The sequence below is a fragment of the Grampus griseus genome (assembly GCF_964374135.1).
Source record: "Grampus griseus genome assembly, chromosome: 5".
NCBI lineage: Eukaryota > Metazoa > Chordata > Mammalia > Artiodactyla > Delphinidae > Grampus > Grampus griseus.
The window spans coordinates 77478615-77504400 of NC_138998.1; the positions used below are offsets into that span (position 1 = coordinate 77478615).

The 25786-nt window shown below is 36.2% G+C and overlaps 1 protein-coding gene across 1 annotated transcript in view; it reads left to right on the plus strand.

The window, feature by feature from the left end:
* RABL3 (RAB, member of RAS oncogene family like 3) overlaps positions 1-25786 on the plus strand; it is a 38743-nt gene that overhangs the window by 3258 nt on the left and 9699 nt on the right. Inside the window, exons 2-5 of the mRNA XM_082654372.1 lie at positions 2357-2448; positions 17584-17713; positions 21679-21793; positions 23977-24127. Of these exons, the coding sequence (XP_082510498.1) occupies positions 2357-2448; positions 17584-17713; positions 21679-21793; positions 23977-24127 (488 nt within the window). The remainder of the gene's footprint in view (positions 1-2356; positions 2449-17583; positions 17714-21678; positions 21794-23976; positions 24128-25786) is intronic.

The following is a 25786-nucleotide window of genomic DNA, read 5'->3' on the forward strand; positions in this document are numbered from 1 at the left end:
AATGTACAGTGTACAGCGGAGATGCAGAGGATGGTGGGTGATGTGCTTAGTTCTACCTGTATGGAGTAAGAGAAGACTTTATATCTAGAATGATGCTGAGTCTTGAAAGATTAATTCACCAGGCCAATGAGAGGGAAAATGGAAGGAGAGGATGTGTAGGATATTTCAGACAAAACCAACTGTGTAAGCAAAGGCTATGTTTCATTGTTTTTAAGTACACTGTGTAATATATTCACAATAACAACCTGCTTATAGAAAAACTTTGCTTATGAATTTAAATCTACATTATTGACAGTAGTGCTCTTTGGGTGATTTATTTTCTTCTTTTTTTTCTGTACTTTCTAGATAGACTGTAAATAAAACTTTATAATAAAAAGTGATAGATCCATGCACAGTAATGCGCACAAAGAGGTTGGCTAAATTTTTGATAACTAGTGACACATAAAGATTCACCAACAATGCTTGTTATAATGGCATCCCAGTTATGTTAATTGAATGAGTAACTCTACACATAAATGTACAGGGATAGCTCATTCCCTTTCCTCTTCCTACAGATCTCAGAATACTAGCCCTAGCATTAGTAATTAGATTATCCTAAACCCAGGAGATCTATAAGAAAAGAAAGTGCTGTCCTACTGAATGGGAGAAGATATTTGCAAGCAACATATCTGATAAGGGGCTCTCCAGAATATATAAAGAACTCATACAACTCAAATCAAAAAACAATCCAATTAAAAAATAGGCAGAGTACCTTAATAGACATTTTTCCAAAGAAGACATACACATGAAAAGATGGTCAGCATCTCTAATCATCAGGGAAATGCACATCAAAACCACAATGAGATATCATCTCACACCTGTCAGAATAACTCATCAAAAAGACAACAAATAACAAGTGTCATCGAAGATGTGGAGAAAAGGGAACCCTCATGTACTGTCAGTGGAATTGTAAATTGGTGCAGCCACTGTGGATAACAATATGGAAGCTATTCAAAAAATTAAAAATAGAATTACTGTATGATCCAGCAGTTCCACTTCTGGGTATTTACCTGAATAAAACAAAAAGACTAATTCGAAAAGATGTATGCACCCCTATGTTCATTGCGGCATTATTTATAGTAGCCAAGATATGAAAGCAACCTCAGTGTCCACAATAGATGAATGGATAAAGAAAATATGTGTATATATACACATACAGGTCGACTATTAGCCATAGAAAGAATGAAATCTTGCCATTTGCGACAACATGAATGGATTTAGAAGGTGTTATGCTAAATGAAATAAGTCAGAAAGACAAATACTGTATGATCTCATTTATATGTAGAATCTAAAAAAAAAATGAACAAACAAAATGAAACAGACTCATACAGAGAACAAACTGGTGGTTGCTAGAAAGGAGAGGTGGGGAGAGGGGTGAAATAGGTGCAGGGAATTGAGGTACAAACTTCCAATTATACATAAGTCACAGGGATGTATTGTACAGCATAGGGAATATCACCAGTGGTACTGTAATAGCTTTGCATGGGGACAGATGGTTACCAGACTTATTGTGACGATCATTTTGTAATGTATTTAAGGATTGAATACCTGAAACTAACATAATATTGTATGTCAACTATACTTCAATAAAAAGAAAAGACAAGTGCTGTCTATGAAGTTAAAGGGCCATGATGTAGAAGAAGAAGAAGAGTTGTTCTCCTTTTCCAAAAGATAAGTCTGGGCCAAGTGGTTGACTGCTTTCTAAAAATCACTGTATGGGAGAACTGGAATATCTAAATATGGAATTGTGAAATGGTGAATCCCTGTCACTGATAGTGTTCAAGCATAATCTGAAAGACGATCTAACAGGGTCTGTGGAAGGGGCCTCTGCATTGGTGGTCAGGATAGAGGAGATTACCTCTAAGATATGTTAAGAGTCTACAATTCTAAAATAGGCTGAATAGATGAAATCCTTCCAAAGGAAAGGGATTAGTTTATTTGAAATTGCCCTGGACCAGTAGTTCTCAAAGTGAGTTCCCTGGATCCGTAGCATCAACATCACCTGGGAATATGTTAGAAGTGCAAAATCTTTGGGTTCCATGACAGACCTGTCAAATTGGAAACTCTGGGGACAGGACCCAGCATTCTGTGTTTTAACAAACCCTCCAGAGGATTCTGATGCTAAATTTGAGAGAACCAGTGTCCTTAACCATCTTCTCTTTATCAATGAAGCTTATTAAATCATTGGTATGGTATGAACACCCTTTAAACAACCATGCTTTATATATCATTATTACTGCTTATTCTCAGTCTTACTTTTGCCATAATATATTTCAGCATGTCTTTTAAATGACTAGAGTTCTTGTATCTTTTACAGGTGTTGGGAAATCTTCCCTAGTTCATCTCCTGTGCCAAAATCAAGTGCTGGGAAATCCGTCATGGACTGTGGGCTGCTCAGTAGATGTCAGGGTATGTGTTTCTTATATTTTAGTTTTTCAGTGCCATATTAAAGATAACTCCTTCAAATTCATGATCCAATTACAGCCCTGTAGTCAAGACTAAGTAATAATAATAGCTGGGTTTTATTAAACACCTACTTTGTGCTAGATACTATGCCCAATGTTTTACATGTCTTTGCTTACTTAGTCTTTTTTTTTTTTTTAATATTTATTTATTTATTTATGGCTGTGTTGGGTCTTCATTTCTGTGCGAGGCTTTCTCCAGTTGCGGCAAGTGGGGGCCACTCCTCATCGCGGTGCGCAGGCCTCTCACTATCGCGGCCTCTCTTGTTGCGGAGCACAGGCTCCAGACGCGCAGGCTCAGTAATTATGGCTCACAGGGCTAGTTGCTCCACGGTATGTGGGATCTTCCCAGACCAGGGCTCGAAGCCGTGTCCCCTGCATTGGCAGGCAGATTCTCAACCACTGCGCCACCAGGGAAGTCCCACTTAGTCTTTTTTAAACTGTAAGATATAGCTACAAAAATTAAGGCATAGAGAAGTAAAGTAATTTGATCAAATTCATTCAGTTCATAAGAAGCAGAGTCAAGATTTGATCCTAATTAGTCTGATTCCAGAGACTTCACTTCTAATTACTATACTGTATATCTAGAGTTCACTTAACATGCTCCATAAATCATTCTGCTCGAGGCTTTCCCACTAAGACAGCCAACTTTTGGCTAGAAATATAGTGTAAAGGCAAAAGCTTCTGGAGCCTTATATCTAGGTCATCTGTTCCACATCACATTTAGGAAACCCAAGTGCAGTTTCCACTGAATTAGCTATCTTCCCAGATATTTTGGTCTTGCTAATTCCAGCTATTCCTGTCCAGGCCTCTCTTGTACTAGCATACCTCTCTCCATTGAGTTAAGAAATAAATAAGGAGGGAATAGCAGTTAGCTAGATTGACAGTTATTTTCCTTCAGTTCCTTGCACCTGTTGTTCCACAGTCTGCGATGTATATTGCCACTGATTAGAAATCCTCTGTCAGCCTAAGTGTTATTCCTTTTTAAGGTAATTTCTTCTCTCTAGTTGCTTTAGAAAAAAAAAATTTTTTTATAATCTTTGATGTTCTGTAGTTTTGCTAACCTACATCTAGGGGTGGATTAGTTTTTAGTCATCCTACTCAGAAGTTGTACGCCTCGTATATATCTTCATTTTTCAAAATTTTTAGCCATTATCTGTTTGCCTTACCTCTTTCCTTCTATCTTCTTCTTTTGAACTTCTATTGGATTTTTGTCCTCCACATCTTTTAATTGCACTTTCATGTTTTCTATTGTTTGTTTCTCCGTGGTGCATTCTGGATGATGTACTCATATCTGCCTTCCAGTTAACTAAGAATCTCTTCAACTATGTCTAATCTGTTTTTTAATAAATCCACTCAGTTTTTTATTTCAGTAACTGTAACTTCTAATTTCCAGATGTTCCTTTCGGTTCTTTTTCAAATGTCAAAATTTTTCAAAATATTCTGATCTTTCATTATATTTTACTTTTTATTTTAATCATATTCAACATAATATTTTATGGTTTCTTTTGGCTTGTTCTATTTTTTTTTCTGGGTGGGTGACAGATGTCCTACTTGCTATATATGCAGACTCTACCTCATGGAAATGTACCTCTTGTATGGTTTGTAATTCTTGAAGATGACCACATCTTCAACAGGATTTTTTTTCTCCTCTTCCCTTTTGAAGTCTTGTATGCTGTGTTGTGAGAGTACAGTGCCTTTCATTTCTGTTGCTGCCAGAGCCCTAGCGATTTCAGTGATCCTTGTAATTACTCAGCTTGGAATTTCCATGCAATCTTGATAATGTAAATTCCCCCCAGCATCTGATTGTGGTTTCCATTTTTTGTGGATCTTTCATCTACTTTCTACAAGGTCCCTGACAGAAAGTTTTTCCTGCTTTCCTTAGCCAGTGGACAGAGTTTTTCCTACTCTCTTTCACTGACTGGGCTGCTCATCAAGGGTCCACATTTCAAGAAGGGAATCTGTTCTTTGTCACTCACCCACATATACTCTTGCCTTAAAAGCTGGAAAACAGACCCCTATTCTTGGCTGGGCAGTAAAACTTTGGGGACCAACCCCTAAAGTTATATCTGAATCTGGGTCAGCTCCCATTTCATAATCTTTAAGTTTTTCCTTCATTTCTAGCATCTGGGGAATTTCCTTTTTTTTTTTTTCTTAAGTGTGTCCTTTTTATTTTTAAAAAATATTTTTATGGCATTTCTATGAGTTTGAAGTCGGAGGGGACCTGTCTATATCATTTCAGCCTACTATGTTCCCAAATTCTTAGCTATGGAAGAAAAAGAAACTAGATAATGAATTCAGTGGCAACTTTATTTAAGTTTGGGAGACCCAATAATAAGCTCTGGACAAAATTTCCCTTTGGACTTTTCTAGCTCCCTTTCTGTGAGAAAGCTTAACATATTGAAAAGAAACTTAGAGTTGAACTTCCACTTCCTGGGTCAGTCGCATATTGCTTTTGCTTCTTAAAGAGAAACTTAGACTAATCAGTTTACTTCTCTGAGCCTTAGTATGTCATCTGCAAATTAGAGGTAAATAATACCTGCTTTATCTAGCCTACAGGTTTGTAGGGAGGATGAGAGAGAAGCTTAAAAGGTGTGAAGTTAAGGTCTAGTGCTTTACAATTTGAAGTTGAAATTGAACTTAAATTCATTTTCCTGCCCCGCCCACCTGCCCCTCTTACCTACTCAGAGCCCAGTCTGCGCGTGTAATTCACCTTTTGTCTTATTTGGGGTTTTTTCCCCTTTTCTTATTGAATTGGCTAAATCTCCAGTACAGTGTTAAGTAGAAGTGGTGCTAACAGGCATCCATGTCTCATTCCCAATCTCAGGAAATTTTTAATGTAATACCATTAAATATGGGTTTTGCTATAGGACTTTTTGTAGATATACTTTATCAGATTAAAGTTACCTTCTCTTTCTATTTCGATGAGCGTTTGAACCACGAACTGGTATTGGATTTTATCAGGTGCTTTTGCATGATAATCATAATTTCCCTGCTTTATTTTGTAACTATGGTAAATTATTTTGATTGATTTTTAAATGTTAAACCAACTTTGCATTCTTGGAGTAAATCCAACTTGGTCTTGATGTATTCTTTTCATATATCACTAGATTCAATTTACTAATACTTTTTTTTTTCAAATATTTGCATCTAAATTCATGAGGAATATTGGCCTATCATTTTCCTTTCTTATAATCTCCTTGTGGGATTTTAGTATCAGGATTATGCTAGCCTCGTAAAATGAGTTGGGAAGTTCTACCTCTGTATCTATTCTCCGGAAGAGTTTATGTAAGATTGGTTTTATTTCTTCCTTAGGTATTTGGAAGAATTCACAGTTAAAAACCTCTGGACCTAAAGTTTTCTTTGTGGGAGTTTTTAAATAACATTAAAGAAAATATGAAAATGACTATTTCTTCTGTATCAATTTTGATAACTTATGTTTTTGAAATAATTTGCTTCATGTAAATTGTCAAAAAATTTGTTTTTATATCCTCTATTGTCTTTCAATATCTGTAGGATCTGCAGTAGTATTCCTTCTTTCATTTCTGATATGGGTAATTTGTGGCCTTTCTCTTATTTTCTTGGTCAGTCTTGCTAGAGGTCTATCTAGGACCAGTTTGGGGCTTTGTTGATTTTATCTATTATATGTCTGTTTTCTATTTTATTAATTTCTGGTTTTTTCTCTATTATGTCTATACTTTCTTTGGGTTTAATTAGCTGTTTTTTTTTCTAACTTCTTGCACTGGGTAGTTGTTTCACTGGTTTTTTTCAGGCTTCCCTTTAGAAAGCTCTAAGGCTCTAAATTTCTATCTAGGCACAGCTTTAGCTGCCTCTCTGAAATTTTGTTCATTATCATTCAGTTCAAAATACTGTCTAATTTCCATTATGATTTCTTCTTTGACTCATGGGTGGTTTAGAAATGTGCCACTTAATTTCCAAACTTTGAGAATGTTTATTATCTTTTAATTATTGATTTCTAGCTTACTTTCATTGTGCATAGAACATGTGCTGTATGATTTAATTCTTTGAAATTTGATGAGATTTGCTTAATGCCAATTTTGGTAAATATTTCTGTGCACTTGAAAAGAATGCATATTTTGTAACTGTTGAGTGCATTGTTCTAAATATATCAATTAGGTCAAGTTTGTTAGTCTTTTTGTTCAAATCTTCTCTATCTCGACTGATTTTCTTTGTTGCTTGTTTCATCAGTTGCTAAGGAATGAGTATTATAATCTCCAACTATAAGTGTGGATTTTTCTATTTCTCATTTTAATTCTGCCCATTTTTGTTTATATATTTTGAGGTTGTTTTATTAGGTGTGTTCTAATTTAAGATTGTTTAAACTTCCAGAAGGGTTTAACATTTTATCATCATGATATATCCTCTGTATATCCAGTAATACATTGTACTTTGAAGTCTATTTTGTCTGGTAATAAAACAGCTAAATCCCACTTTTTTCCCCAGTTTTATTGAGATATAATTGACATATAACTTTGTATTAGTTTAAGGTGTACAACAAAATGATTTGATATATGTATATACTGAGAAATGATTACCACAATAAGTTTAGGTAACATGCATAACCTCACATAGTTACAATTCTTTTCTTGTCATGAGAATTTTTAAGATTGTGTTCACTAATGAATGAATGGATAAAGAAATTGTGTTATATATACAGTGGAATATTATTCAGCCATAAAAAAGAAGGAAATTCTGCCATTTGAAACAACATGGATGGACCTTGAGGGCATTATGCTAAGTGAAATAAGTCAGAGAGAGAAAGACAATTACTGTATTAGCACACTTAGATGTGGAATCTGAAATAACCAAACTCATGGGAACAGAGAAGAAATTCGTGGTTGCCAGAAGTGGGGGTGAAAGGGGGAGAGGGGTAATATGGGTGAAGATGGTCAAAGGTACAAACTTCCAGTTATAAGGTAAATAAGTTCTGGGGATATAATGTACAACATGGTGACTATAGTTAATAGTATTATATTGTATAAACCAACTTATTTTTAGTTAATGTTTTGTGGTGTATCTTACTTCCATCTCTTAACTTTTGTGTTTCCTGTACCCTTGTATTTACAGTGTATTTCTTGTAAATAAGATATAGTTAAATTTTGCTTTGATAAGCAGTCTGATGTCTTAGTTTTTTTTTGTTTTTTTGTTTGTTTGTTTGTTTGTTTGTTTTGCGGTACGCAGGCCTCTCACTGTTGTGGCCTCTCCCATTGCGGAGCACAGGCTCTGGATGCACAGGCTCTGGACACACAGGCTCAGCGGCCATGGCTCACGGGCCCAGCCGCTCCGCGGCATGTGGGATCCTCCCAGACCGGGGCACGAACCTGTGTCCCCTGCATCGGCAGGCGGACTCTCAACCACTGCGCCACCAGGGAAGCCCTGATGTCTTAGTTTTTTAATTTGATTCTTGGACCTTGCCCCCAGATATTCTTTTTTTTTTAACATCTTTATTGGTGTATAATTGCTTTACAATGGTGTGTTAGTTTCTGTTTTATAACAAAGGCCCCCAGATATTCTGATTCAGAGTTATACATGCCCAGGAATCTACATTTTAAGAAGCACCTGAGACAATTCTGGTGCAGGTGAACAGTGTTTTGAGGAACACTGGGTAGGATGTGGAATCAGTTTTCAAAGTGGATATGGAAGTGGTTAATGACAGGACTTAGAGAGGCAAGACTATGAATCAGATGCTGACAGGGAGTTAAAAGGTATTAACAGTAAGGGAAGAGGAAGGGAAGGGGAGTATAGCTAGATGGTCCAAAGCCTCATGCAAGGTATTTCCTATTTTTTAACTCCAGGGTAATTCGAATGTGGAAGAGTGAACAGCATCCATCTGAGAGGGCAGCAGGAGAAGTTTTATCTTCAGGGTAGAGGCTGGCATCAGTTAATACAATGAGGTTGAGGATAAGAATATAATGGAATTTTATATAATCATGGAGTAAGTTTCTAGGAGAGAAGTGGAAAGATTTGGAAGAAGGAAACAATTGGGATTGAATAATGGGTAGAGGAAGCAGAAAGCAGTTTGGGAATCAGAATATAAGAAACCAATTAAGGACCCAAAGTATATGGGAACTTAGGATAACAGGTCTTGAGTGTAGCTGATAGCAAAATTTCCAAAAGAAACTTCGTCTTAGCAGCCTCCTGTATATGAAGGTGGAGACTCGGGGTGTATCTGTAAGGAGTTCTTCTACGTATGTCCCAGATTGCAGATCAATATGAGTTTAGTTAGTTCCCAAGAACCCTGACCAAGTTTTAGAAGTAACAGTAGTGATTTCCTTTGGAAACCCCTGCTTTTGGAGAAAGTGAAATTGAAGTTCCCTTGAGTTATCTTATGAAAGACTGTCGACTTTTGAACTCCCTCCATAGTTCCAGGGAACAGTGGGGAGGATGTAAAACTGCCCAAAGGGAGACTGGAATAAAGGCTACAGTAGTCGAAGACAAGTGTCATGTAATAATGTGATGGATTTTACTGGAATGAGTGTGTTACTGACTTCTTTAAAGCCAGACTGGCCTGAATTGCATTACCGTGGAAGAGTTGGGCATGTGGGGCTGAAAGTGATCTTGCTTTTATTACTCTTCATTGAATTGGGCTGGTTGATCTGTCTTCTTTGAGAAAAATGCATTTCTTGAGTGACAACATAAGTAAAAGGCATTTTTAAACGATAATCTTAAGGTAAGTTCTGATAGACATGTAAATTATATTGACTCTTGTTGTAATAAAGTGAACAGTTCTTCCCTCTAGCAAGGATGGTTAAATCTGATAAAGGCTTTACCTAAATAACTTGAAAGAACACTTTCTGCTGTAGCAGCTTTTATATTGCAATTACAGCTTCTGTGTTACTGAAACCTGAAAGGGGATCTCCAGAATCAGTATAGATCCATAAATACACACTCTTCAGAACTCTTAAAAACAGTTGCCCCATTTAGCTCATTTCACATCTGTTAACAGCCAACTAAAAATAGAGATGGTAAAGATGATAATGTAATGGTTTAATTTCAAGTACTGGGTGAAGCTAATAAGCTTAAAGTATGTACTCGGTAATTATTAACATTTTGGATTTAGTATGCAGTGCAGAGGTGTAACTGAACTGAAGGGAAGAGAGAGAAAAGTTTTATTTTGTGGTATTCTTCATTCATTGCTGTGTTCTAATTTTGTTGCCCCAAGTCTAATGGGACCAATATAAATGCATGGCTATGTTTAATTATGAAAACAAAACTTACAGAATTTAATCTTTTCACAAATTATAAATAAGGAAATTGATTTGTCATTTCTAGTTCACTTTAATGGGATTTTTAACTCTAATTTACACATTGCACACAATCAGTATCTATTGAATTCCTCTTGGGCAGCATAACAATATACAAGCACTGGGGAGAAAAAAAAATTTTTTAAGGGCAGTCTTCCTACCACTAAAAATATGAGGTGGGAACTGGTAGGTGGGACAAGGTCTTTATATAAATGATCTTTAAAATAATGGTAATAATAAATGATGGCTAACATTTTTTAGTGCTTACTTTGGCTAGGCACCTATTTTGCATACTAATCCACAAGCCTTAATGCCCACAACCCTTTGAGGTAGGTACTATTAGCTTCCCTATCTGACACATGAAGTAGTTGAGGCACAGAAGTATTAACTGACTTGTTCACGGTCACAATGCTAATAAGTGATGGAGGTGGAATTCAAACCCAGACAGTCTGGTTCAGAAACCTGTGCTTTTGATCACTACTCTGTACTGCCTTTTGTTCCAGAATGGTATTAAGAAAAAGGTATTCTAATGCTGTTAAATACAGTAACGACTAGACTCATGGAGATTTAAATTTAATTTAAATGAACTAAAATTAAAAATTTAGTTGCTTGGTTGAACTAACCACATTTCGAGTGCCCAGTAGTCACATGTTGCTGGTGGTTACCATATTTGACATTTCCATCATCACAGAAAGTTCTGTGGGATAGCTCTGATATAGAATATAAGTGTTCAAGCAAGAAAGTGAGTCGCTTGTGAAGAACAAAAAATTATACTGAGTGTTAATGATTGAATGGGCAGCCTGGGCAACGGACAAATGTACTATTCCTTAAGAAGAGGGATATATATTACAGGTGGAAGAGAAAGAAATGATAAATTTAGCTCTGGACATGATGAAGGGAGGGATCTGTGAGCTATCCAATGTCTGGAAGGCATTAGACGTGTTGAAGCTCAAGAGAGAATTCTGAATTGGAATTATCTGTATAGGGATAATCCTGAACCATGAGAGCTGATGAGGTTTTCAGAAAGGAAAATTTAGAAAGAGAAGAGCTGAGGGAGAACCTTGGGGTATATTTAGAGAGTTGATGTTGAAAAGGGGGTCAGAGAAATATTGATCAAAGAGATAGGAGGGATAGCCAAGATGATGAAATACCGCAAGAGCAAAAAAGAGATGAGAATTTCATGAAGGAGGGATTGATTTTTAGTATGAAATAATACAGAGATATAAGGACTAAGAGAAAAAAAATTGGATTTGGTGACGATGAAGGTAGTGCTGACCTTTGAAAACGCAATGGAATGTTAGTGGCAGAAACCAAATGATGTGAGTAGGCAGAGAGGAAATAGAAACAGGGGTTTAAATCAGTCGTTTAGAGGTTAAATAAAGGAGCAGATGGGTACAGAATAGAAGGGGAAAGTGAAGGGTTTTTTAATTTATTTTTTTATTTTTATAAATTATTTTATTTAATTTATTTTTGTCTGTGTTGGATTGCCGTGCGAGGGTTTTATCTAGTTGTGGTGAGTGGGGGCTACTCTTCATTGCAGTGTGTGTGCTTCTCGTTGTGGTGGCTTCTGTTGTTGTGGAGCACAGGCTCTAGGTGCGCAGGCTTCAGTAGTTGTGGCGCACAGGCTCAGTAGTTGTGGCTCGTGGGCTGTAGAGTACAGACTCAGTAGTTGTGGCACACGGACTTAGTTGCTCTGTGGCATGTGGGGCAGGTGGGATCTTCCCAGACCAGGGATCGAACCCGAGGTCCCTGCACTGGCAGGCGGATTCTTAACCACTGCACCACCAGGGAAGTCCAAGGGTTTTTTTTTTTTAAATAGAGGAAATGAACTTGGCTGAAGGCAAAACAAGATTACTGGTAAGGAAGAGGCAGTTAGCAGACACCTTTATGATATTATTCATTCATTCATTTATTCATTCATTATATATATTGCATACCTCCTGGCTATCAGACACTGCAAAGAATTAGAAGTACAGCAACGAATGAGACAAATTCAATTCCTACTCCCCTGGTACACTCTCATTGTTGACTTTTTTCTATCCTTCTGTCTTTTCTCCCAACTCTCTCCTAAGACCTCCTACCTTCCTGACTCTCTTTAATAATAGTTCTACAGGCACACATACTAAACCAAACTTACTAGAGAATATCTACATCCACTGCTCTTTCCTGATGTGTATCATTTTCTTTACTAAATTTGTTTCTCCTTTTTAAAAATTACACACAATGAATAAACTCTTCAAATGAGACAAAACCTTTTATACTTAGTCTTGATTTGATTTCCAATAAAAAGTTAAGAGGTGAGTAAATGAGAAGTACCAAAGTTACAGTATAGTTCCTTTTCCCATTTGATGATCAGCACATACTTTTGCTACCTGTTGAGAAAAATCCTTCTTTATATAGCCGTAAAGTCTGTAATGACTTTAAATATTCGTTCCTTGATGACCTGATTTAAATATAAAACACATTTCTTATAGTTTGGCATTACCCCCCATCATGTTGGGCTCTTAGTATAGCACCGACGGACCACTTATTGTGTCAAGAGCAATACTTGTTAAAATGTCAGGCTTTCCCTTGGAGATCACTCACCCATATAAAAGATATTATGTCATAGCTACGAGCTACAAGCCACGGTTAAAATTCTTAGGACTCATTACATTTGAATTAAGTAAAACTTAGTTTAATTCACCAGTTTGGAAAGAAAGAAGGGTACCTTCTCTTCTAATTCTGGAAGGAAACATGAAAAGATTTAATTAAGGAAGGTATTTTGTGATGAAGAGTACAGATGAGTGGGTGAATCTGGCTTGGGAGCGTGTGTAGCCAAAAGGGAGCTGGCTAATAGACTTGGTACATTGCAAGGCTAAGAGGGCATGCTACCTGGAAGTTGTATTACATAGTGGCTATTCTGGAAGGAGTTACAGTCTGTTTACAGTCTGTAAACATTAGACATTTGAAATAACTTTAGAGAAAAAAAATGATGTACTTAAATTGTTGCCCAGCTTAATTATGTATGAGAATCTCCTAGAGAGCTTTCTTTAAAATACAGATCCTTGAGCCTCACCCCAGAAGCTTCAAGAGTTGTCCAAGAATCTGTATTTTTTGAAATAAGCCTTCCTATTGGTTCTGATTTAATTTGTTCTTAGAACTGTACCTGAGAAGCACTGGAATTCAGTAAAATAATAAACTGAGTATAATAAAACCTTAGAGGATGATATATCCTGAATTTATTCCTTGATTTAACTAAACATATCAAAGCATCTAATATGTGCCAGGTATTATGCTATGTTGTAGGCCTACCAAGATGAATAATATGGTCCATGCTCTTAAGCTCAGAGTCTAATAGAAGAGATATCAGCAGATAAATAAGACAGTGTGGTTAGTGAAATGATAGAACTGTGCAGGATGTTATGGGAGCAAATAAGAAGAGTACCTAACTGGCCCTGATTGGTTTTGGAGCCAGGGAGGGTGGCAGGATCAACAAAGCTTCACTAAAGTAGTTGAGCTTTTTGATACCAGGTAACTGACTCCTTATAATACCTTGTATTGTTCGTTTCAGTGGTTTTGCTTAGAAATCTTGATATTATAAATTTCCTTGCTTTCATAAACAGAATTCATGTAGTTTAACCTTTTTATTGATGACTTAACATTTTCACATATTATCAGTTATTTATGCCTTATAGCAAAATAGTTATACCTTTTATCACAGTATACAAGATTACTTTCTATTATCCACAATGGTCCCCAACTGCTGTGATTTTGCTGTTGTCATTTTTGTGTCCTATCCTCTTTGTTGCCAGTCTGCTAATTGTCTTATCTTAACGTCAATGTGGCTATCTGTAGAATATCTTATTTACTTAAAGTTTTCCTTGGACAAAATGATTTGGACCCAAAAAAAATGTGCATAAGTAAAAAGTATGAAGCATTCTGTTAAACATATTGATATATGCATTTTATGACATCTATTTTAACTATTCAGCTATCTTGCTTTCTGTTATTTCAGAGCCATTTGATATACAGAATATAACTTCTTCGTTTTGTAAGCAAAGAAACTGAGACTCAAAGATATCAGGGATAATTAGTAGCAATCAATGAATATAGTCTAGGCTTCCTGATACCAAAAGAGTTCCATTGTATAAAATGAGTAATTCTTAACTAGAGGTTACAGCAAAATCATTTGGAGAATTGTTCAAATTATGCATGCCAAGGACTGGACCCCAAAGTTACGGATTCAGTAAGTCTGACATGTATATTTCTTTTTTTTTAAGGACTTTTTTTCCAGCTTTATTGAGATATAATTGACAAAAAAAGTTGTAAGATATTTAAAGTGTATATTGTGATGATTTACTATATTCTTACACATTGTGAAAGGATTCCTCCCATCCAGTTAATTAGCACATCCATCACCTCACATGTTTATTTATTATTTATTTGGTGAGAACATTTAAGTTCTATTAGCATGTTTCGGTTATACTACAGAGTGTTATCAACTACAGTCACCATATCATACATTAGGTCCTCAGACCTTATTCATTTTAGAGATGAAAATTTGTACCTTTATACCAATTTCTCCCTATTTCCCCCACCCCTGCAACCCCTGTCAACCACTTTTCTATTTTCTGTTTCTATGAGTTTAACTTTTTATTTAGATTCTACATATAGGTGATAGCATGCAGTTGTTTTTTTTTTTTCTCTGAGTGGCTTGTTTCACTTAGCATAATTCCCTCAAGATCCAATCATGTTGTCTCAAATGGCAGGATTTCCCCACCGCCCCCCCACCCCAGCCCCATGGCTGAATAGTGGGATAATATTCCATCTCATGGCTGTATATCACATCTTCTCTATTCCTTCATCCATTGACAGACACTTGAATTGTCTTCATATCTTGACTGTTGTGCACAGAACATGGGAGTGCAGATATCTCTTCAGTATCCTGTTTTCATTTCCTTTGGATATATACCCAGAAGTGGGCTTGCTGGATCATATGGTAGTTCTATTTTTAACTTTTTGAGGAACCTTCATTCTGTTTCCATGGTGGCTGAACCAATTTACATTCCCACCAGTAGTGTACAAGGGTTCCCTTTTCTCCACATGCTTACCAACACTTGTTATCTCTTGTCTTTTTGATAACAGCCATATTAAGAGGTGTGAGGTGCTATCTCACACTTTTGATATTCATTTCCCTTCTGATTAGTGATATTGAGCACCGTTTCAGGTATTTGTTGACCATTTGTCTTCTTTGAAAAAATGTCTATTCAGTTCCTCTGCCCAATTTTTAAATTGGGTTTTTTGCTATTGAATTGTATTATTTCTTTATATATTTTGGATATTAACCCTTTATCAGATGTATGATTTGCAAATATTTTATCCCATTCCATAGGATGCCTTTTCACTTTGTTGCTCGTTTCCTTTGCTGTGTAGAAGCTGTTTTATTTGATGTAGTCCCACTTGTTTATTTTTTGCTTTTGTTGGCATGTATATTTCTAAAAAAAAAACCTTGAAAGATTCTGATGTACACCCCTGAACCACCGTATTATAATCTGGCTCTTGTCTATATTCTAATAGATAAGGTTGCCATATATCAGATTTCGTTTCTGAAATATAAGCAGTAAATTCTTATAGAGTCTAGACCATGAGAAAGAGAGAGATTTTGGAGTTTACTCTGAGTAAGAAAGTCATTGGAGAGTTTTGAATTGAAGGGGGATATGATCTAACTTTCATTTTAAAATGATCACTCTAGCTACTATTTGGAGAACAAATGGAGGGTGGTGGGAAAGTGAGTCGGTGAGGCTCTAGTGGGGAAATCAGTTAGGGGATGATTACATTAATTCAGGCAAAGAGATAGATAGAGGCTTTGAGGGTGGTAATAGTTGAGATGGTTTGAAATGAACAGGTTTTGGATTTTTTTTTAAGGCAAAAGCAACAGAATTTGCTGACAAATCAGATATGCAATATGAGAGGAGTTAAGTTTTAAGTTAAGAGTTAAGTTAATGCTTAAGTTTTTGGCCCTTCAACTAACTAGAAGGCTAGAATTGCCTTTTACTGGATCAGAGAAAACTGGGAGAAGAATGGGTTTGGGAGGAAGATTGGGTTATTATTTTTAAATATGTTAAATTTGAGGTGCCTGTTAGACATCCAAATTGTAGTTAGGTGATATGGTAGTCTGAGGTTCAAGGGACTGCTCCAGGATGTATATAAATTTGGAATTCATCAACGTATTTATGACATTTTAAATCATAAGAGTAGATGAAATTGTCAAAAGAGCAAGTGTTGCGAGATATCCAAGAACTAAACCTTGGAACACCCTAACAATTAAGAGGGTAGAGAGATGAGGACAACCCAAATGGAGACTGAAAAGGCTTAGCCAGTGAGGTGGGAAGAAAAGCGGAATAGTATGATATTCCTGTAAGTTAAGTGAAGAAAGTATTGAAAGAGGAGTGATTAGTTTTATCAGATGATAGAGTAAGATGGAAACTATTCATTGATTGTTGGATTTAGCAGTGTGGAAGCCATTAATGACCTTGATAAGGAATATTTCAGTGGGGTGACTGGGACAAAAGGTGTGACAGGAATGAGTTCAAAAGAGAATATAAGGAAAAGAATCAGAGACAGTTGAGAAGAGACAACTCTTTGGAGGGCTTTTGCCGTAAAAAGGCATAGAGAAGTGGTTTGGCAGCTAGAGGAAGACATGAGGTCAAGAGAAGGTTATTTTTTTATTTTTTTTTTGCGGTACGCTGGCCTCTCACTGTTGTGGCCTCTCACTGTTGTGGCCTCTCCCGTTGCGGAGCACAGGCTCCGGACGCACAGGCTCAGCGGCCATGGCTCACGGGCCCAGCCGCTCCGCGGCATGTGGGATCTTCCCGGACCAGGGCACGAACCCGTGTCCCCTGCATCGGCAGGCGGACTCTCAACCACTGTGCCACTAGGGAAGCCCAAGAGAAGGTTATTTTAAGATGGGAAAAATTATGGCATGGTTGTTCGCTGGTGGGAATTAATCCAACAGAGAGGGATAATTTGATGATGAAAGGGAGAATTGATAGAGCTACCTCTTTGATAAGAAAGAAGGGATGGGATTTTATGCATAAGAAGGGGATTTGACCTTAGAGACACAGACAGTTTATCTATAATAGCTGCAAGGAAAGCAGATTATATGGGTACAGATACAGGGAGTGGATAGATAAGCGAAGAGCAGGTTGTAGAGTTCTCTTCTGATTGCTTCTGTCTCTGGAAGCAAGATTATTAGCTGTGCCTGAGGACAAGGAAGAGAGATTGGAAGTTTGAAAAATAGGAGTAAGTGTGAAATAGTTACCTAGGGGAGGAAAAGAGGAAATAGACTATGGAACTGATTGACAGAGAGCTCCAAAGGTAGACTTGAATTTAAAATGAATCCAGTTAGCTTGAATGTATATTTTTCTGAACATTACACTCGCTAGCTGGGTTGCAGACATGGAATACAGGAAAAGGTGGATATAATCAGGGCTGGAGTTTTGTCTAATGAATACTATGTGAGGGAAGAGTAAAGGAGAGATTAAAATGACGAATAGCAGAATTTATGCTTAGTTAGGAAGGAAGTGAAGGTTTGGAAGTGGAAGGGGGGACTTTGGAAGGTGTTAGGATCCATGAACTATAGGGACCTTTGGGGTCAAAGATTATTATTAGAGTTGGAGTGTTAGAGAGAGGAAGCTGTAAAGATAGGAGGTGGTGATTAGAGAGTCAGAGGGTAAGCTGCTGATATGGAATGTTCAGTGCTTTAAACTGGAATGAGGGTGTTTATGAGTTTTCTTAGTGGCTATAATAATTATTTTGATGGATTGATTTGTTAGGTTCATGACTACAAAGAAGGAACCCCAGAAGAGAAGACCTACTATATAGAATTTTGGGATGTTGGAGGCTCTGTGGGCAGTGCCAGCAGTGTGAAAAGCACAAGAGCAGTATTCTACAACTCTGTAAATGGTAAAACATTTTTTATTTTTACCATATATTAATGGTCTCAGATCATCTGATGAGGAATGCTGGACTCATCTTAATTTAAGAAAGATCTAAGATACCCCCAACTCTTAATTTAAATCTGCATATCACATTCCAGTTCATGTTTTTTAGATTCTAACTATGTATTTCAGAACATTAGATATTTGCTTTGTCTAAGTGTTTCTATTTATATTATTGTCATAAACTAAATATTGAGAGATAGTTTGGGTACTCGACATAAAACATGGAACCTTCCAAAACACTGTCCCCTGGGAGTGCTGTTTCTTCAGTCAACTGAGTATATACCATTAGGAGTCCCATGATCTAAGCCAGATGTCCCAGAGATACTGAGATTTTTTTTCATCTGCTCCTTAGAGTCCTGTGTAATTATAAAAGCTGCCTAAGGATGTTTTTAGGGGTGCAGAAATTTCATCCAGTTATAGATATACAAACACCTGGAGAAGACTTCCAGGTAGAGGTGTGTAATAGGACATAATTGCAGTTCATAGAGTGCCTACTCTGTGTCCAGGAACTAAACTACTGACACCTGTGATTTACCTATAGAATTTTTTTATCTTCTCTTTAATTCATTTTTTACCTTTTTTTTTTTTTACTGTGAAATATAATTTCAACTTCTCTTTGATTGATGTACCAAAAGATTTAGTATCTTACCCCTTCCTTTCTGGTAGATGCTTAGCTATTAATTGGCCTTCATTTATACTATGCTTAGATCTCATTCTATATTAAGTAAGCATTGTAATTATTCAGTACCATCTTCATTACTTATATTCCTCTTTCAATATCTTATCCCATATCATAAGGTGTTGTAGATACTTCAAAAAAGTAGAGAAGGCTCTTGTCATTGGATGCGTACTGTAGAATACAGGATGAGTCATGTTAGTTCAGACCTATGTCGCATTTAGCTCGGAATTCTATCTGAAAGTGTCACAATCTAATTGAAGAAACAAAATATTCATAAATGAAACAAAACACAGTTTAAGATGGTGACATTAATATATGACATCATAATGATACATGATAAAGTACATGATAATGGCATATATTAATAGAATGTATATAAATGAAAAAACAGTAAGATAAGACTGGTATAGTATTAGGTGACTTGCTAAAGAGCAGGAGAGAAAGAAATGAAGCCTGGTTTAGATCTAGGATCAAGTGATAAACTTGGATTATATCAGTCAAATGACTTGTCAAAGTTGATATCAATCCGATTTGGCAAAGAAAAGTTTGGATAAATAACACTTTTCCTGTTTAGATCTTTTTGACAAAGAGTTAGGATAAAAATTATAAATAAATAATAAAGACCATTCAGATCCTAGAAACTTTATGGAATTCTGAGTTGTAAGCTTAGTAAGTACTGAAGAAATCCATCTAAATCCATATTTATCTGGTTATCTTTTCTATACCTACTCTCCATTAGTGATTTGTGTCTTCCTTAAATATTATTGAAGTAATTTCATATATCCTATGTTAGTTTTACAAGTAAGACTGAGAGATATTCCTGTTTCTTAAAAAAAAAAAAAAAAAAACTCCCTATTAAGAGCAATCTTAATAGGGACTCACAGACAGAGAAAACAAAATTATGGTTACCAAAGGGGAAAGGGAGGGAGGGATAAATTAGGAGTTTGGGATTAGCAGATACAAACTACTATATATAAGATAGATAAACAATAAGGTCCTACCGTATAGCACAGGGAACTATATTCAATATATTGTAATAACCTATAATGGAAAAGAATCTGAATATATATATATATATATCTGAAGCACTTTGCTGTACACCTGAAACTAACACAATATTGTAAATCAACTATACTTCAATGAAAAAGAAAGAAAATCAGTTTCTGTGTTCTTCGAGCCTACCTCTGGAACATTTCTCTTGGTAGAAGCGTTCAAGGTTCTTTACTCCATCTACCATCCTTAGTTTTCTAAGAAACAGAGCATAAGGATCACTCCATTCAAATACAGTCTATTCTTAGCAATAACTTCCTTCCCTCAATACCCTACCTCTTCCCACTGTGATGAATGAGGCTGGTAATCCCCAAAGGAAACCTGTAAAGTGTCTCTACCTCTCTATTTTTAAAGATTTAGAACATATTCTGATCAGCTATCACCCTGACTTCTTTCCTTTGGGCCTCACTGTGTCCCATCCCTTCTAGCTCGTAATCTACAAAGCAGGAACTCTCAGCCCAAATGAAAGAAGGAAAATAAGGAAAAAGGTGCTCAATGCCCTTAAAAGCTCAAAAGCCTTAAATAGAGATCCTCAAAAAATAAACTCCTCCCTGTGCATCTAATAGCTCATTTAGGCCTTTGTAATCTTTTCACTCTCCCAACCAAACCCACCCATAGTTTTGTGGTATTTATACCTAGGAAATAAGGAGAGGAGAAAGTATCTTCCACTCCCTTTGCCCTGAAGTGACTTTATTCTGTCTTCCTCTAATCTTTTACTGTCAGAATACTTGATTTCAAATTCCGCTACCCCACTTACCATGTGATCTAGGGTAAGTTACTCAACCTCTCTGAGCCTCAGTTTCCACATGTGTAAAATGAAGATAATAATTCTTACCTCATAGGACTGTTCTGAAAATCAAATTAGATGCCAGACGTAAAGCACAATATTTACCACATAAATACTGAATAAATGTTAGCTATATTCTTTAACGGTAGCTCTTTATTCCTTTTTTAAAATCTATCCTTGTTCATGTTTCCTTAATGCCTAATAGAGCCCCTCATTGAGGAAAGTAGAGTGAATGTAGTTGGACACGGGGGCAAGTGTCAGATCTCTATTTTTTCCAGATCCCAGGAGAGATACAGATTTATCTGAGCTAACTGGAACTAGTCAACTATAATTTGCACAAGCACCTTAGTTACACAATGTCTGTAAAAACTAGAGGAGCCAAATAATTCTAACTCTTACGCCCTTCTTTTTCAAATTTACATATCTTACATCTTGAAGATGGAAGAATCATCAGTTTCACATTCTCTCTTCACAGTAGAATCTGGGTAATATAGGCAAGGGTTGGGGGTTTAAAAACCTATTGTCTCTTGATCACAAGATGGTACCCTAAATTTCACTAGGCATTAAAGCTTTTCCTTTTTTGTCAATATCATATTGTAATAACCTGCTTTACCTTTCTGTCCAGGATCTTAACTGATTCTGTTTAATTGTATTTCTAAACCTTATTACATTTTGCTATTTTTCAATCTCTTAAAAGTCCATCTGTTTTCTACTATTCATACTTCTTGACTATCTTTTCCTACCTCCTTCTAGTGGCATATTTCTTTTGCTTTGTTAACTAGATCTCTTACAGGTAGAGCAAGCTTACATAGCTAGCCATTAATCCGAAGAACTAAATGATTAGACTTTTGAGTTGATTAGGTTCAGGTGATCTACAAGAAAACATCTTGTCAGCTAAAGAATAGGAATTGTATCAAATTAAATCAATACCATTTTAATAAATTTTTATTATTAAATATTTTAATGAGTGTAAGTAATATGTGTATGTATGATGTCTATGACAGATGCATAGTGTGGAAAAAAATAACCTTTTTGAATGAATATAATTTCCTATATACTTGAAGTAGTTTTGATTCTTTTTATTGATGAAGTTGTTCTGTAATTAGGACCAGGCAGAATAGGCACTCATTAAGTGTTGAATGAAGAAAAAAAGAAGACATTCTAAAAGTTTAATGACATCTGTCAGCCCTTGTAGAAGTTTTTAAAAGTTATATAACTGACAAAGAAAAGCTTTTAGATAATTATTTTTAAATAATTATTTGCAAGAATTTACAGAGGAAATTTAAAAATAATTGTGTCTGAGTTTGTTAGTCGTACCAAAATGCATTCGGTAAGCAACCTAATGTTTTGCCAATTGTGAAATGAAGAGGAGTTGTTACAATATTGACATTATTTTCTTTGGTTATTTTAGGTATTATTTTAGTCCATGACTTAACAAATAAGAAGTCATCCCAAAACTTGTATCGTTGGTCATTGGAAGCTCTCAACAGGGATTTGGTGCCAACTGGAGTCTTGGTAACAAATGGGTAAGCCCAGATTACTTCACAGTTGGTTTGAAATGCTATAGCAATCCCAGGAATGTACCCTCCAAAATAACATTCTGTAAAATGTTTGATTTGCAAATATTTTCTCCCACTCTGTAGATTGTCTTTTCATTCTCTTAACAGTATCTTTCACAAAGCAATAGTTTTTCATTTTGATGAAGTCTAATTTCTCTTTTATGTATTATGTTTTTAGAATCATGTATAACAACTCTTTGCCTAATCCCAGATCATGCAGGTTTTCTCCTGTGTTTCTTCTAGAAGTTTTACAGGTTTTGGTTTACTTTTAGATCTATGATCTGTTTTGAGTTAGTTATAATGTGTGAGGGTTTGGTTGAGGTCGATTTTTGTATATGAATGTCCAATTGTTCCAACATTATTTGTTTCTCTGAATCCTAATCTTCTTCATAATGGTAGTTAAATATAGTGTCCTGAAAGATGCAAGGTTTTTTGTTTTTGCCTAAGTGGTACAGAGCATATAATACAATACCTGGTTATCTGTCTCTTTGTGATGTTAAGGTGTTATCAGACTTATCCATTCATGATAAAATTCCCCATTTGCTTTTTACCTAATGATTTAAAAAGAAAAAAAGGATTTTGAGATCAAATTTCAAATTGGATATAAGATTTAATGAAAGAAAGTGAGAAAAAGGAAAGTTAAAAAGAGAAATAAGAGAACAGATTGTAAATATACATATATTATGTGCAACATATATGTTATGTTACATATATACAATAAATATATATGTTAATGTGCAAGAGATTATGAAAGACTGCAAGTGACAAATATGTGTATCAAAGATGATGTTTGATAAAATATATACAAAAGTTGTATGTAAGCCAGAGTTAGAGTATAAGGGGAAAAAAGTCCTAAAGGAGGGTACTTTCAAAACTTTATTCTCTAATAAAGCAAATTTCAGTTTTGGACCATGTCTCCTAAGTCAACATTGATGTTAGTAAGAAGAATCAAAGGCCTTGAACTCAAACTATTGTTGGCTTTGATGCAGTAATTAGGATTATAGTATTTTTATGAAATGGGAGGTAACATAATTCAAAACAATTTTGTTCCAAGTCTGAACAGTAACTGAGGCTCTGTAAGGTTATTGTGAAGGGCAAAAAGATTTGGTAAGTTCTTGTGTGCAGGCGCACACCAAACACAATTTAGATTATTCAAAGAGAAAGAAGAGTGATGTCAAAGGAAGGAAAAAAATTATGCTCACCTGGTTTGTATTGATTGGGTTATGCAATATTGATTTACTGTCATAAGGTGTCGCAACCAGATTTTGCTGACTGTTATAAACTGAGCTTATAATATGTCAGAACTCCAAATCTGTTTCATTTCTCATATGTGAGTAGAATTTATATTAATTGAACAACATTGGGCTCTATGTTCCTTTCAGTAATAGAAAGACAGTGACCCAAGGCCACTAACCCTAAGTGATTCTTACTACCTGTTCTGTGTCTCCCACAGCTCTCGTGTCAGGACAAACAACTATTTGGTACTTAATTCTTTCCTTTTACTATTCATTTTGCATTTCAATTGTTTCTTTCCCTTTCCATTTGTTGACTCCATCTTTCCCCAGGCTGTAGCATCACCTATGGTTGATTTATGCTGGCCTTCAGCATTCCTATTTCTGATTTTCCTAAAATGATCTATTTTTCTTTACTATTCATAGACAGAAATGAGTATGGTAGGTGTAAAGCTTATGCATACCCCAGGAGGTACCCAGAAGCTTGACATTTTCCCCTCTGGCAAAAGGCGTGACTGCCATGCTAGGGTACTGGGTTTTCTCTCCACAGAGGTTTGAATCCACTCTCTGCATCTACCCAGAAAAATTCCTGAGCTGTTAGCCTTAGAAGACAGAGCTTTGGGAGAAGTCAAGTCAACCTACTTTCATATACCTGGTGGGCACTCAGTTTATTCAAGTAGTCTATAAAGACCCATGGGACAAATTTTGAGTAGTTAAATTAATAGTTGGAACTTGAAAGATGGCGAGGATTGATTGAAAAAATGAACAAGTAGGTGGGAGAAAAGTAAGTTTATAGGTAATGGGTGAGCAAGAGTCAGTGAAGTATCTGTAAAATAGTGTGAGTAGTTGCATTTAAATATTACACATCTACATCAGAAAGGTAAATTCTATTCACCTCTTCATTATTATTTATCACAGGGATTATGACCGGGAACAGTTTGCTGATAACCAAATCCCACTGTTGGTAATAGGGACTAAACTGGATCAGATTCATGAAACCAAGCGCCATGAAGTTTTAACTAGGACTGCTTTCCTGGCTGAGGATTTCAATGCAGAAGAGATTAATTTGGTGTGTATTTTTTTACTAATGCATGTTTGTATTATTATCAGGTAAAGGCAAAACCAAAGACTTTGAAAGTTCTATATGCTCACAGAGGAAGCTTTATATTTGAAATCAGGCATTTGGGTTCTAGTCCAAAAAGTAATGAAGATTGGAGCCAACATAGATTATGAGATGGGCAAAGCCTCCTTATATGCTGACCTGTTGGAATGTTCAAACTTTGTTTTATTCTTGCTTTAGAAAAGCCTCTTAGCTTCTTAAACTACAGAATTTACCTTAAAGGGTAAACAAGTATATAAATGAGAAAATTACAAACTGTAAACTAGGAGTGCTTCATAAGCATTAGTTTATATAAACTAATGTATAGTTAGTAATGTATAAGCATTAGTTTGTACAATAGATTGAGTCCCTTCCTGAGATATTTAGCTCAATTAGAACTGGACATTAAGAAGGCTAGAAAAGTTCTCATATAAGCTAGTTAGTGTTGCCTAGAGAATGATCCTGGCCAGCAGCTTCAGTCATGGTTTATATGTCATTGTTCGCAAGTAGGATTTCTGCAACATATCTGCGCACTGGCATTCCAGACGTGGTGGTGGTAGTTTAATACCACTAATGGCTAACATTCATTAAGGACTTATTAGTGCCAAGCACTGTTCTAGTACTTTATGTACATTATCTCACATGCATCGTCTTCACATCAATCCTATAAGGTAGGTACTATAAATACCTCCATTTTAAAAACGAAGACTAGAAGCAAAGAGGGGCAGTTAGGCCAAGGTTACACGGTCAAACCAGGCACTCTGACTCCAGAGCCCATGCTCTACAACTAAGCCTGTTTTCCATTTAATTATCCTTCACCTAACATTTAGAATCTCAGAGCTGAAAGAATTGTTAGAAATCATCTAGATCACCAATTACTCAAACCTGACTGTGTATTCAATATTATAGTATTTATGAAAATTTTTGAATAAGTGCCCCACAGCTGGTGCTTTTTATTCATAAGGTTTGACAGAAGGACTCAGTATTTTTTTTTTTTTTTTGCGGTACGCGGGCCTCTCGCTGTTGTGGCCTCTCCCGTTGCGGAGCACAGGCTCCGGACGCACAGGCTCAGCGGCCATGGCTCACGGGCCCAGCCACTCCGCAGCATGTGGGATCTTCCCGGACTGGGGCACGAACCCGTGTCCCCTGCATTGGTAGGCGGACTCTCAACCACTGTGCCACTAGGGAAGCCCCGGACTCAGTAATTTTAACTAATAACTCAGCTGATTCTGATGCCCTTTCTCTGTGAATCAGCATTGGTGAACGCGGCTTGGTTCAACTCCACCTGTACCCCCCATAATTGAGTCAGCTTCTGCCTGCCATTCCATTGTTTTTTACATTCTGCTTTGCAGTGGAGATGCCTTATTTTTCTCAGCTGCCACCATGGAATATTCAGCATAAATGCCCAGGTAGTCAACACTGGACCATCATATTCCAGAGAATTCCTGTTACATAGAATATATAATATCCTTGTCAAAGAAGTACTGAGGTTACTTTGTTTGAACATTGTTTCCAAAGGGAAATTTACCACTGAATAGCTTAATTTGTTCCAGCAATTACTTTTTTTTAATAATAAAAGTAGCTGGCATTTATTAAGTGCTTACACATTCTAGACACATACTATTTTAC